Here is a 15,755-nt window from a genome sequence, read left to right as displayed (position 1 = left end):
CTATAGACAGCTTCTTGCTGTTGTTTATCCTATGCCATAATGGAATGTCATTAAAGCATTATAATGCATTATATATTCTTCTGCTTCTGTAAATTATCACCAGATTCAACAATAAGAAAAATAAAATCTATAAAAAGTAGTAGGACAAATTTTAGTGATATTTGGGAAGCCTGCCTATAATGTACCGATATCATTGGAATTAAATTATTAAGAATTTAGAAAATAGAGCAATTTTTCATGTCATCCACACTTCTGGATCTTAATGATCCTTGAGACTTTGGGCAAATCAGATGACCATTTGGAGCCTCAGTATCTTCATCTGTGAAATGAGGTTGGATTAAATGCTTTCCAAGGTCCTTTCTTAATTCTCAGTTATGATGAAACTTTTTTTCTATAGTCTGTATGTTAAAAAAAATTTCCAAAAAAACCACAAACAACAAACAAATGTCTCATTTTTGTTGTTTTAATAGAACAGTGATATTTTCAGGGTAATGAATTAAATAAATTTGGCTACAAGCTTATTCTAACTGAGGAAACTAAAATAGACTGAAAACAACTTTGTGACAGGGTGCTCATGGGTACTATCATTTCCTCAGTTGGCTTGTGAGTGGAATGTAGCATAGTAACTATTACTCGCTTAGTTAATTCTGTGTTTCAAGGCTCTGTAATTTTGTTGGTGTGGGACCTCCCTTTGCAGATCACAGCCCTTCTGGAATGTAGAAGATGGTCCTTGAGAGTTGTTGTGACCAAAAAATTCATCACTCTGCCATTAAATCAATGCTGAGTCTCTCCAGCTTGAGCTGGGCTAGTCCTTGGATGGCAGACATACAATCCATCACCAGACCCATATTTAACTGTTTTAGAAAAATATTCTGTTTCAAGGCAAATACTGTCATTTCATTTTTATTGCTTCAAAAAGCAACAAACAAATGATGCTCATTTTTCTCCCTGTTTCTATTTATGGCAATAACCCATTTACATGGCAAGTTAAAGTTTGCAGTACTTTATATATATTATCACACTTGAGCCTCTCATCAGCTTGACTTTCCCTATAGCATGAACCTTTGAGGTTTAGCACATCTTTCCCAAAGTTGAAGTCAACTTATTTTACATATATCTAGTTTAGCAGATTTCTAATTTCTGCTGCTAAAACTACTGGTGCAACTGGTGTGTGGATGTGTGTGGCTGGGTAGGTAGATGGGTGGAATGCCCCAGATTACCTAGTAATTATACTGAAGGTCTAGGGAAAACTTGGCTGCTGCTTTGAGAGCTTTTAGTGAAGAGAGTAAACAGGAGGAAGATGGCAACTCTGACTTGGTTGCTGAGAATTAGCAGCAATCATCTCCCCACTGAAATTGTTGAGCCCTGTAAAATTAGAATTCATTCATTGCAAAAATAAGCCCCTTGGGTTCATACTTAGGGTTTAGCACACATAGTAGGTGCTTATTAAATGCTTATTCATGCTCATGACATCTGAACATTGAATGATCTTTTTTCTCCTTTCCCTCTCTTTCTTCCTTTCTCCCTTCTTTGATTTGTGTCTTGCTACTTGGTACATGGTGCTAGAGGAGAAATTAAGGCTGGTGATTTGCACAGCTCTTCCTCCTTCAAATCTAATTCACTTACATGTCATGGCATCACCTCTCCAATGTCATGATCCTCTTCAAGAATTAAAGACAAACAACAACATCTGTACATTAGAAGTAATTGAAGTAAAGTACAAGGGTCAGAGGCTAGGACCAGGAAGATAGTGACAGGTTATGTAGATAGACATATGTATATTTTTAGATTGATTTCCCACATTCTAGTTTATAATCTAAGAATTTTTTATCTTTTTGGAGAAATGACTCCAAGGTTATTTTTTTTTTTTCCAATTTATTTTGTTTTTCAATTAGCAAGCATTTTTTTTCTCTCCCTATCTTCAGCCCCAGTTTAAAAGAACACAAGATAAAAGATTATAAGTATTCTAAGTATCTAAGGGACTGGTTACATAAAGTATGGTGTTTTGAATCAGTTCAGTTTCTATTCATTCTTAATTTTGTAATCAAGATGGACTCGTTTTAAGTCATTTGCCTCATGGTCCAACTGCTCATTTTAGAATGAGCAGTGTTCGCCTCCGCAAGGAGATAAAGGTAAGCTTTCTGTTTAACCCTTTGCTTGAAGTATTACTATGCACATTTTAAAATTGTATTTCTTTTAACAAAGCTTACAGAAAACTCTTTTTTCTCTTCTTATTGGAGCATGAGTTGTTTTATTTTTGGTCAGAGAGAAGCTTTTTAATTGGTTCCATTCTAGTTTTAATTTCTAGAAGTGCACAAATTGTAATATCCCATTTATACTTCTATAAGTATTAGAAAACATACATTTTCTTTAGTCCTAAATTTTCATAAAAATAAAGGCATTCTAAAAATGGTTTGCTTGTTTTTTTGTGGAAAGGACTTTCTTTAATCTGTAGGTAATTTGGGGAAACATTTGTAATAGGCATATGCATTGTCTTGCTTTTTGGGGTTAACTGAAGTGACTATCTGTGGTTACAGATCTTAAATTAATCTGCTTAGTTATTCTTTGAAAATACATTTTAATCATTTTCAATATTTATTTGATATTAAATGAATAATGTTTTCTTGCATTATTTTAAGACTAAAACTAAAGAAATCTTGCTGTGTTCTTTGCTTTTATGGCTAGAACTATGTTAGCTCTCTTAAGCCTTTAGTAATTCTACAAAATTGTTCCAGAGGAAAGGGAAAGAACCCACCCAGCATTCGCCTGAAGTCATTCTGAATAATTTTACAACAAGACTGGGTCATTCTATTGGACGTATGTTTGCTTCTCTCTTCCCCCATGATCCTCAGTTCATTGGAAGGCAAGTTGCAACATTTCATAATCAGCGGGATTACATCTTTTTCAGATTTCACAGGTAAAAATTTTCAGTTATATAATAGAATTAAGAAGAGTTTTAATTAGAATCTATGTACTTTAAGAATATTAATAAAAATTGATACTTACCTTGGCCTTTCACAGTGCAAAAGACCAGACTTATATGGTCTTTAATAATATGTTTCAAATATCCAAGATCTCAGAATTGTGAGCTCAGATCCTAATCAAAGCTTTATCTTAATAAGATCCTCAGGAAGTCATCCAGGCCTGGTATGAAGACACCTGATGAAAATGGGCTAATTCCCTTCTGAGATAGCCTTTCAGAAGTTTTGCTTCACAGCAAGCTTAAATCAGCCTCTTTGCCACTTCTACCAATTCCTACCCAATCCCCTCTTCTCTGGGACCAAATAGAGTAAATCTTTTCTTTTCGTAATGTCCTTTCTGTCTTTTTGCCAGGCTAAGCATGCATAATTCTTTTAGGCCATCTTTATTTGAGGCCCTCACTATCTCAGTTTCCATTCTCTATGACTTCTCGGCTTATCAGTGTCCCTTGTAAAATGTGATGCTTGGAACTGAATACAATATTTTTATAACATTCCTATAGTCCAAATTATTTGCTTCTAGTACATCTTTTAGAGTGCTTAAATGCCTGCTTGTTGAATTTAACCCAGTATTATTGTTTGTGAAGATATTTTGGAATCCTAACTTTGTTTTCTAGTAAATTAGCTAGCCAATTTTGTATTTTCTGCAAATTTGATAAAAATACCATTTATACCTTTGGCTAAGATATGAGTAATGATATCGTATACAGTACAGAGACATGCCCACCTCCCTGGAAATTTTCCCTAGATACCTGGCCTCCAAGGTGATACAAAGCTTTATTGACAACTCTTTGATTCTGGCCCTTCAACCATTTCTGAATTCACCTAACTACATTCTTAATTTACTCACAGTTCTACATCTTGTCTTCCAAAAACAGTATGGGCATTTATTCAAAAGCTTTGTTAAAATTTAGGTAAATGAAGGTATTCCCTCGATTGACAAGTCTAGTAATTTAGTAAAGTAAATGGGGTTTGTTTGTCATGATCTGTCCTTGATGAAGTAATTCTGGCTTATTTTTCTTTTTTTTCCCCTTATCTTTTTATTGAATATTGCTTTAAAGATATAGTTTATAATCTGCTTGGGAATTGAAGGTAGGTTCGGTAGGTTCATGGTTCTCTAGTTTACATTCTCTTTTTTGAAAATAGGAACATTTGCCATTTTCTAATTCTGTTTTTCTTCTCTTGTTCTCTATGATCTTTCAAAGATCATTGATAGTAATTGCTCAGTAATACATCTGCCCATTTTAGTGCTGAAAGATATAGTTAATCTTGGCTTGGAAAGTGAACTCATCATGGACAGAGAGAGAGAATATCATACTCTCTCCTTAATAATCTTGGATATCTGTTTCCTGATAGTCATTTTTATTTTGTCTTTTCTAATCCAAAGACCATTCTCCTTAGAATAGGAAACTGAAGCAAAATAACTTTCTTTGTATAACCCTGTTGTTTTTGTTTATTAATCTTTAAATTCCTAATTAATAATGCCTTGCGGTTTATAAACTTCCTTTTATCTCATAACTTTAGAATGAGGTTTGCCTTTACAGCATGTACTAATTATTAGTGTCATCCCATCGATACTCATTGATAGCTTTATGGTTAAATTATCATTCTTCTATTAGGGATGTTCGCTCCTCTTGCTTCTAATGTATATTGTGCATATATTTATAGATAACATCATTGGTGGTATTTTTGGTTCCTTTCTTGAATTTTTTTCCTTCTTGAACTAGTGAAAATTGTTTGCTTTTCTTCATCTTCTTTAGTGGTTGTATCTGGTTTGATGGATGTACATCTACATATGGTTTTCTTTACTATACCTTTCATTTTTGTCTTTTGAAGATAAACTTACTGGATATTATTAGGTGGATTCCATCTTGGACCAGGAGCTTGTCATTACTATTTTTGAAGCTATGGTATAGAAATCCAAATTCCTTTTGCTGCCCATCCATGTGTTAATGGAAGGTTCATTTATCAAATTTCCCCTTCTCTTCAAAAAGTATTAACTTCTGATCTGAAAATAGTGATTAAAACAACAGGCCCCCAAGATTTTTTCTCTTGCTCAGTTCTTTCTGTGTTCTGTTTGTTAGTATTGTGTCCATTGAGTTCTCTAGAAGTGGCCAGGACTTTCTCTGGATTGGGAAGTTCTCTGTCCCATCCTGGGTGCTTGCAGCAGGAAGAATCTTTCTCTTGATGTTTCAGGTCCCTCAGTGGGCAGTCCCCTCTGCCTCCTTCCTTCCCTCTTCAGAGCCTTTCAGGGTGAGCTCTTGGGCTAGCTCCTGTGTGGGTCTCTTGCATCTTCCTCAGAGAATTTACCTTCCTCCCCATGTGGATGACTTTCACAGCCATTTCTTAGCTTTGCATCTTCTCTCCTTTTGCCTCTTACTCACTTTCTTCAGCCGGGGCAGCTTTGTCTTCTGTTTCTCATGATCCTTTTTTTCCTTTGTCTTAACAGCTCCTTCCTTATTTTAATTTAGTTTAATTAAATTTAATTAATTCATTTATTCTCCCTGATCATATAGTAAGGCATTGTTTGAACCTCTTATCTTATTTTTCTGAAGGAAACCATTCTGCATCTTGAGCCAAATGGAGAGAAAGGAATGGATAACAGGAAATGTTGTGGAGGCAGACTCAATGACACTTGACATTAATAGAGTAAAGAGGCAAGAATGAGCCCAACACTGAACTGGAGTGACTAGAAGAAGGGGATGTCCTTAAAAGAAAGAATCATTTGGCTGTGCTAGAAATAGAATTATCATCTACACACTGTATGTCAATGTGAAATGTCAGTCTCTCCATAGATGCTGAAATAGAAGATTTGAGTCCTTTGTCTCCTCACTAGCAGTTGTGACTCCATAATAAAGTCTGGAGTTGTCCTCATCCTTATCTCATTATCTCCTTGTCACCTTTATATTCTCACCTAACTTCTTTTTTCTTTTTATACCAATGCTTCCCCTGTCTTTTTAACTCTTTTAACTTTATCTTTTCATTTTTGCATTCTTTCTTTCTAACTAGATTCCAGTTTCTTATGAGTTCTCGCCTCTCATTACTAGTTGCTTTTGAGGCATTTCTAATCAGATGTTCTGCGGTATCCTCAGAATCATTGTATCCAAAACATTATCTCTCATTCAGACTTCTCTATTTCTCTCAAGGACACCCCTTCTTCTAGATATTCCAGTTTACAGTTCATAGCTCATCCTTGCTTCTTCACTCTCGCTCACCCCATCAGCTGCCAAATCTCATTGAGTCTGCTTCCACAACATTTCTTGGATCCATTTCTTCCTCTCCACTTGGCCACCACTCTAGCTGAGACCTTCACGTTTTACCTGGACTGTGGCAGCAGTTCCACAGCTTGTTTCCCAGCTTCCAGGCTCTGCCTCTCCAGTCAGTCAACAAACAAGCATTTATTGAATTCCCCTGAGCGCCAGATAGTAGGTTCTGGAGCAACAAAGACAAAAATCTGTGCTTACATCCAGCTAAGAGAAATCATACGCATATGGTCTATGTATAAATACAGGACATATATACAAAACAAGTACAAGGTAATGTTGGTGGGTCGGGGAGGCACTAAGAATGAAGGTATGGAGAAGGGAACGGGAAAAAAAAATCTATTAAATAGTGCTGGGGTGACCTTGAAGGAAGCTAGAAAAGGATGAGGAGGAGGGAGTACATTCCAGACCTAGGTGAGGAGCAGCAAGTTTTAATTGGATTGTAGAAGGAGCAAAGGGCTGAAGAGGTAGGCTGCCCCCAGTTGTAAAGGACTTTCAGTGCTGAATAGGAGTTTAATAAAGTCATAGAGGACAGAAGGAACTACTGGTGTTTCTGGAGCTGAGAACTCCTTGTCTGCAGTCAGACCTGTGTTTTAGGCAGTGTGAAAGCAGATTTAGAAGGAAGATTAGTTAGGAGGAGAGGTGATTAGGCCCTGAACTTAGGGAATGTCCATATGATGAAAGAGAAAAGAGAAGAGAGTGGATGGGGAAATGTGGAAGGGAAAATGGCCAGTTGACTGGTTCTATGAGACAAGTGAGAAGAATTGAGAAAGCCTTTAGTTAGGAAGCCGAGTAACTGAAAGGATAACAAAAATGGGAAAGTTCATCAGGAGAAAGTTAATCCTTTCTTTGCACGTGTTGATATTAAGTATTGATTGGACAGTTTGGGTGATATGGGAATGGTGCTTAGCAGAGTCGTAATGCAAGTCATCTGCATAGATATAATTAAATCTGCAGAAATTTGTGAGGTCATTAAGAATATAGAGAGAGGAGAGTCCGGGGTGGCCTAGGACTACCACTGTAATAACTTCATCAGCTAAGGGGTCTGAGAAGGATGATCAGGACCCAAAGGGAAGACAGTATCCATGAGGACAGAGTGATCAACAGTGTCAAATACTTTGAGGTCAAGACGAGTAAAGGTTGAAAAAAAATCATCAAACTTGGGCAGTCAGATCATTGGTAACTCTGGGGATGGTACTTTCATTTGAATGGTGAGGTTGGAAACTTGGTTGTCTAAGGAGCGAGAGGAAGAAGTAGAGACACCTAATGTGTGTAAGCAGTTTTTTTCTAGGAATTTGATTATGGAAAGGAATAAAAATTTTAAGCTAATTGCTTGAGAGAATGAAATAGTTAAGGATGGGTTTTTTAAGGATAGAGGCTTGAACATATTTGGAGGTAGTAGAGAAAGAGCCAGTAGATAAGGAAGAGATTAAAGATGGAAGAGAACTGCCAGAGTGATATACAAAAATTACAGAGCTGACCCTCACTCAGAAAGGCAGCATTTTCTCCAGCAGTTCCCAGTTGCCTCTAGGATCAAATAGGACTTTACTGTGTGGCTTCTACAGCCCATCTGAAGCTAGCTACAACCTCCAGGCTCCCCTTTAACACTCTTAGCCAAACTAACCCATTTGTTCAATCTTTATACACAAGATGGAGCACAGCTAGAGAGGGTAGGATTGACTAAAAAAAGTTAGACAACTGGACATAGTATTATTTAATAGATTCACATGAAACTCAAGAACTTCTTTAATGTTGTTCTTCAAAATTGTCCTTGGCTCAATTCAGTTCAGTAGTTTTATCAGAAACTTAGATGAAGGACACCATATGTGGTATTCACTTAGAGGATATGAAAGCCAGAAATAAAGGGTTAATCTCTTGATTAAGAGAATCAAGATTCAAAAAGATTTTGTCAAGACTGGAGTGATGAGTTCAATCTAGTAAGATTAAATTTAATAAGATAGTCTAGCCTTTATGTTTAGTAAATCAATTATATAAGATCGGTGATAGATGACTAGATAGTTTATTTCATTAAGCTCAGTAAGTGTTGATAGCTTATGCTGATAGTCCTTCAATCTCCCAAACAAATAGAATTTTGATTATCATTAATAGAAGAGTAATCTCTAGAATGAGGGCAGTGATAGTCTTACTGTACTCATCACTAGTCAGATAGCATCTAGAGTCATCCTGTTTTCGGTTCTAAGTACCATTTTTAAAGAGTGGCATTAGTAGGGAGAAATGAATCCAGAGAAGGATGCAACTATCTGTGGTGGAGAGAAAATGTAATGTCTTGTTACAGATTAAACGTAGAAGGATTTGATTTACTTTGTTCAGCCTCAGTACAGACCAAGTCCAGAGGGTAGAAATTATGGAAAGCCAGCTTTAAGGAAAAATTTCAAACAATTAAGACTGCTTAGAAATTGAAATGTACTACCTTATGAGGGAGCAGTTTTCTGTTTATAACAAGGATATTTTGTGGAAGCTGGATGATTATATATTGCAAATGTTAAAAGGGAAGATTCATAATCTAGGTAGGGATTCATCTAAAAGACTAGGTGCCATCCATCTCAAAGATACTTAGACTCTGTTTTTTTGTCAAATGGAAGACTAGGTTAGCTTCTAGTTAAAGATGAAATTTAAAAAATAATTTTTCTTTTATTTTTCAAGGTACCTTTTTAAGAGTGAAAAGAAAGTGGGAATTCAAGAACTTGGACCACGTTTTACCTTAAAATTGAGATCTCTTCAAAAAGGAACCTTTGATTCTAAGTATGGAGAATATGAATGGGTTCATAAGGTGTGTGTTTAAAAAGTCTGAAGTACTAGTTAGTCAGTTTTAAATTCATGAAACAAAAAGGAAATCCTATTTCTCAGTGAGCTTTAAATTTTAGGAATGAGGTCCATTGTAGAATGTGCACAATCCTCTGATGTGCTTGTGCCCAAATTGGAATGGATGAAAGGATAGAATTTAAACTTTACTCTTTATGACCAGTTACCTTTAAAAATCCTTAGAAATACTGAGTTTAAAATTGTGTATAAGATAGTAACCTGAAATAGTTTCATCTTGACAATCAAGTAGGAACAATTATTTTGGATAACAATTTTTGCTTTAACAAGACTTACTTAATGACTTAGACTCAACCTAATTTTAGGTAATGTGGAAACAAATCTTTCGACTCTTGGCTTGATTAATACTACATAATATGCAACCTTTTGTCATGTTTATATATTTTAGATTTTATTAGCTTTAGTGTTATTTTATATATATATTTAATTATTAACTTTAAGCTGTTTTCACACTTGTACCTGTGTTTTACTTAAAGCATTTTTTGTTTATGTTTGGATTTTTAGCCCCGTGAAATGGACACAAGTAGAAGGAAATTTCATTTATGAAATTTTGAAAAAGCACGACTGGACATCACCAGGCTGGGATGTTTAAAATTTTAAGAAGACATTCACTTTTCAGCTATATACATGTTAATGAAGATCCTCTCTCCTTGATTATTCTTTGAATTTATCAGCTCAGTGTTGTAATAATAAATGAGTATTGGAGTATGTTCTTTATTAATATATTCATTTTTAACAATTTCAACCTTATACTGAAAACTGGGAATAACATAACTTTGTTAGCTTGTTGCCTACTAGAAAAGGGAATAGTTGTGGAATGGCTGAAAAGATAACCAGGCTAGAAGTCCAGAGACCCAAGATTCAAATTCCACTCTGGTCACACACCAAGTTATTGAAGATCAGATAGATTGCAGTCTTGCAGTATTCTATGATGTTAGTGTGATAGGGGCTGAAGAGAGAACCTAAAAATTCAGCAGAACACTTCACCACTACCAAAGTAACTCAAAGGACATCCTGTATGAATCAAGTTTATGTATATGTATATTGAACCATTTGATCCTGATTTATTACCATAGGATTCTTTTCCCCCTTTATTTAAGAGATTTTATTTTTCCCCTATGGTCCCTTGAAACCCATCATTAACACTTAAAAAGAACTACAAAAATGTGATTTTCATCTGAATACTTTATTGTATTCTTGCCAGTGTACAAAACAGAAATCAATGAAAATTCGGAGAGGTAGATGAGAAAGTCTGACACAAGTTGAAATTTGGATGATTAACTTGGCACATTGTTACACATATATTGATTAAACTTTTGTGCAGGCTTTAGAATTCTCTCTCCTTTGAATAGTCACAATTCACATCACAAAACATCAAATCACGTCACAGATCCACAAATGAAGACAGGATTCGGAGATCTAAAAGAAAAAATTACAGGGGAAAACAATTATTATTAAAGAAGAACATATGTTATTACACTAAAAACAAGCAAACAATCCTAGAAAGGGGGATATAGTAGAGTATTTGTACTGAGTCAGAAGACATGGATTCTAATTCTTACTCTTATTTTTGCTATATATCCTCTGAACTTTTTAAAAACAAGTCATAACCAGACATCTGTATGAAGGATAAGTGCCTCCAAGAATTTTAAGAACCAAGTAACTTATTTTTATACCCATTATTCATTGATTTGTGAATGAAGCTGGGATTCTAACACTATGTTAAATATAACATACTATGTAACTAGTAATCCTTTGTATTAAAATAAAAATACTTTATACTGGTGCCACCAGCATCTTACATAGTTGTGATGGTTACTTTTTGAATACATAGTATTTCTACATACTTGGTTTGTGCACTCCCAAATTACAAAGTATAAGCCCAATTAGGGAGGGTACAACTGGAACACAGTATTTTCAGGAAACAACTTCCTGAACATTGAAGATTTTTAAATTTCTATAAAGGGTGGATCTGTTTGTTAACACTCCTTTCACAAGAAAAATTCAAATAGAGAATAAAGCTGCTTATTTTTCTTCTAACTAATGCTATTGAACTCTTTCCAGCTAAATATTTGTAGGTTGAGTAGAAGAAAAAAAAAAAAAACAAAACTTAGGTTTTGTCATTAAACTTCAGTATGCACAAAATAAAATACTAATGTAGAATTGTCAGGATTATTTAGTTTTTTAATGTGCAATTTCATTTTCTTTAGATAATTTAATTAAGCTCTTTTTTGTTTAACTTCTAATCATTAGTTTCCTAATCATATGGCTCACTATTCAAATAAGTTAATTCTAGAAAATTCAAAAATTTGTTTCTGAATTCAGAAATTTGTTTTATGTACTAACAATTTACATACAACCAAAATCGGTAGTGGTATTCTTGGGCTAGTTTAAATTGTTGAGAAAGCTAAAGAAGAGAGCATTGTTAAATCAAAAGTATAATTTGATATTACATTACCCTCAGTAGAGTGCTTGGGAACCAATTGGGAAAAGGTGTAGGTAGGCACCTATGGGGAATCTGTCAAAAAATGGAACTGTTCAAAAGAATTAACCTGATAGTTTATTGTTTTTTAAGGTAACTTACCCTTCCCAAGTAGCATAAGATCATCTTGCTACAGGAATGAACAGACTTTCTGGGGTCGGAAAGGATTAGTGCTGGAAGACACCCCAGTCAACAGGGGATCATTCTGGGCATTTTGCAGGCAAAACTGTTTCAGGTCCGCAGCAGCCTGAGAAACCTATTTATAACAAATAAAGAACAAAGTGGTGTTAGATGATGAACATGTTTTAAGGAAGGTTATTTCCTCTTATTTCCTGTGACCTTGAGTGCCTTGAACCATCCCTATTTTCACCATCTTCATATTCAGGAGTTTCACTTGTTTTCATATGCACCACTTTAAAACACATTTCACATAAGATTGGGCCAAATTATTTGAGATACCTCCTAATTCCATTTTATGACTTGCCTAATCAAGATAAATTTTAAATTATTCTGGAATCGCCATTTTCAACAGTTACTATAAACCATGTTATATTAAAAAATGCTCCCCCTCACCCTGTCATACTCAGGTAAGAAATAGCCGATTTTAGACACAGAAATGGATTCAAATCCGGGAACACCCTTTAGCAAATAATCTGAGTCTTTTTTTCCCCTCTAGACAATGAGACTAATACCTGAAGTGCCTTCCAACCTCACCAGGGTTGCAGTGAAAGATAATGTATATAAATTGGATTGTCTTGAAATTCTGCATCAAGTACCAACTATTCTAACACCTGGATCCCACAGTCTAGTCCTATCCTAGAGACAAAGGTATCTATCAACAGAGCTAGTCAGCAAAGAAATACAATCCAGTTATAGAAATGAAACTGAAGCAACATGAAAATGATTAAACAGGCAATATTGCAACCTGATATAATAGAATGCTGGATTATAAGTAATAGTTAGAAATGGTTGGTATGTCACAGTGCTCCTAACTAAAAAAAAGAGTTTAAGAAAGGTATCAAAGACAGATTCATGAGGATTTCATCTGGGCTCTAAGCTTAATTTGGCAGCTGATAAATGATTATCTCAGGATAGCAAGTGGACTGACTTGAATGAATGTTTCTGCCTAAGAGTGTCATTCAAAAGTTTTTACAGGTCCTTGAGTCAATCTCCTCATTTTACAGACAAGGAAACTGAGGCCCAGAAAGGGTAAATTCTTTGCCCAAGGTGACAAGTCCAAAGCCTCAGAGGTGGGCACGTCGTTCACTCACCTGCGTGGACGTGGCCAGCACCAAGAGCGTTTTGTAAACTAGAAACTGCTCCATACATCGGAACTCATTTTTTACCCTCGTCCAGGCGGACTTTCTCTCCCGTCCCAGGGGGCTGCATTTTTTATTAATTCCCTCTTTCATCTCCTTAGTCCTCCCCTGACCCTCTCTCTTTTTCCCCTGTGAGAGCCAACAATTCACCAGGGCGGGTTAATTTCATTTTTCTTCTCCAGCAAGAATGGTAGTTTAAAAAAAAAAAAAGTGGAACCTGTGAAAGAGTAGCTCAAGTTTTTCTTCCTGTTCTCAGGAGAAGGAAGAACTTACGGTCTGAGGAGGGTCCCAACGCGGAGCCCACTTAGTGCCGGGATCGCGGAGCAGCCTTCGGGCGGGGGACCGATCGGGGTGGGGGAGCACAGAAGGGGCGGGTCCCGGGAAAAGACGGGGAACGGACATCGCCCGGGGCGGCACATGGGGACTGGACCGGGGGCAGAAATCCCCCAAAGTGCCTTTGTCCCCGGCCGCCCCGCCCGGCTGTCACCTCGGCCACCAACTCCCAAGTCCGGGGTTCGGCTCCGGGGATGACCGGGAGTCGGGGGTCTGGGGAAGGGTCCCACCTCGGGAAAAGCCCCAGACACTTGTTAAACCCAGGGCCCCGGGACTGGGGGAGGGCTGAAATCTGCGGCGCTAGGGATGGAGCCCCGAGGTCTGCAGTCTGCGGAGGGAGGAGGTCCCGGAGTTTGGGCTGCAGTGGCTATTTGGGGAGGGGGCTCACCTTCACCCGGTGGAGGCTGGCCTCGATCCGGAGCTGCTGCACCACCTTCCTCATGGCGACGACGTTGGAGCTGCTGGACATGGCGAAAGGAGCCGGGGTCCGCGGTGGGCGATGGGTGGTCGGGGTGGTCGGGCACTGGTCCGCTCGCTCCCTGGCTGGCTGGATCTGGCGGAGCGCCGGGCGTGTGGTGCCTATAAGTACCCGAGGGTGAGCGCGCCGGGCGGGGGGACTGGCGGGGAAGGGGGGCGCTGGGGGAGGGGGCGGCGCTACTCGGAACTTTGTTTCTAAGTTTCCGGTGCTCCGCCAAGTACCGCCACCCTCGTAGCGCGCATGCGCCTGGCCCTCCACCCGCTCCCGCCCCTCTCGGAGTCTCCTCCACCCCTCCCTTCCTCCTCTGCGGCAGGCCCCCCCTCCCAGCCCCGGTCCCTTGGGCTCCGGGAGCTGCGGCGCGCGCCTCGCCGAGTGCGCGGGGCCGCGGGCGGACGGTGGGGCTGGGTGCGCCTCGGGAGCGCGCGCGCGTGTGCGCGGCTGGCTCGACGCCTTAACCCCCTCCTCTTCCTCCCTAGCGCCTTCCTTCCGAGAGAGCGAGCGAGCGGGAGGGAGGGGAGCGGTAAGAGCCCGGCAGACCCTGACCCCACTGACCAGGACCCCCAGCCCCAGGGGATCGGCCCGGGGGAAGCGGAGGGAGGGGGAGGGACGTCCGTCGGACGGACTGGGGGATCTCCGACCTCAGACTGGCGGGGCCTCGGGCACCTGCGGGGTCTCCAGGCCAGGATGCCCCCTTTTTACCCTGGGGGGCGAAGGTCGTCCTTACCCGGACAGCGGAGGAAACTGAGGCACGGCCCGGAGTGGTCCTTACCCCATACCCTCCCTCTGTGACATCAGGGGAAACTGAGGCACAGGGATGAGTGGTCATTACCCCAGTACCCTCTGTGACATAAAAGGAAACTGAGGCACAAGGATGAGTAGTCTTTATCCTGGTACCACTCTGACACGAGAGGAAACTGAGTCGTAGAGAATTAGTGCTCATTACGCTGATATTTTTTGACATAATGAAAACCAAAGCTCAGTAAGTGGTCATCTTTTACTATACAAAGAACCCTTTTCTAATACATTTTCGCAGAAACATACTGAGGCCCAGAATAAATAGCAGGGGGGATTCTGGAGAACAACGCGTCCCCACTGCTTCCCTTTACTTCCCCTACCCCAGGAACAGGAGACCTAACACGTCATCTAGGCCAGTGGGTATCCTACTCAGATAAATTGTTAGTAAGGATCGCTACAATTGCCTATTGACTTAAACCACATACCAACATTAACTATGTTTTCTTGTATTTCTATTTTGCTAAATATTACTCAGTTACATTTTAATGGAATGTTGTGGGCTGTGTTTGACAACTGATCCGGTTTTTTACCCTCTCATTTTCCATATGAGGAAACTGTAGCCCAGAATGTAAATAGCAGAGACCATATTGAAATTGTCAACAAAGTGTTTGTGAAGCTCCTGCTGTGTGACAAGTATTGTGCATTTAGCAGCTGGGGAGATCACAGGGAGAATCGGGAGAATCCTTCTGTCCAGCTCACACAGGAACCATTAGACATGTACAGAGTATATGAAAGAGACTTTGAGAGGGGAGGAGGGCAGGACACCTGTTGAAGTAGCTGGGCTTTGAGCTGAGCCATGAAGTCATGAAAGCTGAGAGTAGAAAATGAGGCAGTAGAGTATTCCAGGACCAGAGTTCAAATGTGGTCTCAGACACTTAACACTTCCTAGCTCTGGGACTCTGGGCAAGTCACTTAACCCCAGCCTCAGGGGAAAAAAAAAAAAAAAAAAGTATTCCAGGAATTGGGGACAGTACTACAAAGGCCCTACTGTGGCCCAGAGAGTAAGAGATGGAGACTAAATTCAAATCCAGACCCAATACTTTAGCCATGTGCAATGCTTTCAGAGATCAGGACTTTCAGAGAACATAAGGATCTTAAAGGTCATCTAATCCAATCTCCTTAATTTTTCAAATATGGAAAAAGGACCAGAGAGGTCCAAGTTCATTTGCATGATTTTATAGGCAAGGTCAGGTTTTCTAAGGCCCATGTTAGTTTAGGCACTGTACTCCACTGTCCAGCCTCTGTGGTTTCTACCCTCTTCCCTCC

At 39.0% G+C, this 15,755-nt stretch overlaps 3 protein-coding genes across 11 annotated transcripts in view; 2 read left to right on the top strand and 1 right to left on the bottom strand.

Annotated features, from left to right (window-relative positions):
• RPF1 (ribosome production factor 1 homolog) overlaps nucleotides 1–10,454 on the top strand; it is a 30,030-nt gene extending 19,576 nt beyond the window's left edge. Inside the window, exons 6-9 of the mRNA XM_074266381.1 lie at nucleotides 2,050–2,132; nucleotides 2,736–2,917; nucleotides 8,906–9,032; nucleotides 9,587–10,454. Coding sequence (XP_074122482.1) covers nucleotides 2,050–2,132; nucleotides 2,736–2,917; nucleotides 8,906–9,032; nucleotides 9,587–9,628 — 434 coding nt within the window. The 3' untranslated portion in view covers nucleotides 9,629–10,454. The remainder of the gene's footprint in view (nucleotides 1–2,049; nucleotides 2,133–2,735; nucleotides 2,918–8,905; nucleotides 9,033–9,586) is intronic.
• GNG5 (G protein subunit gamma 5) lies at nucleotides 10,250–14,029 on the bottom strand. Its single transcript, XM_074266382.1, has 3 exons — nucleotides 13,605–14,029; nucleotides 11,667–11,820; nucleotides 10,250–10,501 (listed from the first exon to the last, which is right to left on the bottom strand). Exons 1-2 carry the CDS (start codon nucleotides 13,683–13,685, stop codon nucleotides 11,695–11,697), a joined length of 207 nt encoding a protein of 68 aa, XP_074122483.1. The 5' UTR covers nucleotides 13,686–14,029; the 3' UTR covers nucleotides 10,250–10,501; nucleotides 11,667–11,694.
• Nucleotides 14,030–14,100: 71 nt separating this feature from the next.
• Nucleotides 14,101–15,755, top strand: part of SPATA1 (spermatogenesis associated 1) — a 71,833-nt gene continuing 70,178 nt past the window's right edge. For 5 of the 9 annotated variants that reach the window (XM_074266379.1, XM_074266373.1, XM_074266377.1 and 2 more), the window contains exon 1: nucleotides 14,101–14,214. The gene's annotated coding sequence lies outside the window, so the exon portion shown is untranslated. Of the gene's footprint in view, nucleotides 14,215–14,333; nucleotides 14,674–15,755 lie in introns of those variants that run through there. The other 4 variants (XM_074266375.1, XM_074266369.1, XM_074266374.1 and 1 more) reach the window with 3 other exon arrangements.

The sequence above is a fragment of the Sminthopsis crassicaudata genome, chromosome 4, assembly GCF_048593235.1.
Source record: "Sminthopsis crassicaudata isolate SCR6 chromosome 4, ASM4859323v1, whole genome shotgun sequence".
Lineage (NCBI taxonomy): Eukaryota > Metazoa > Chordata > Mammalia > Dasyuromorphia > Dasyuridae > Sminthopsis > Sminthopsis crassicaudata.
This window is presented reverse-complemented; position numbering and strand designations above follow the sequence as displayed.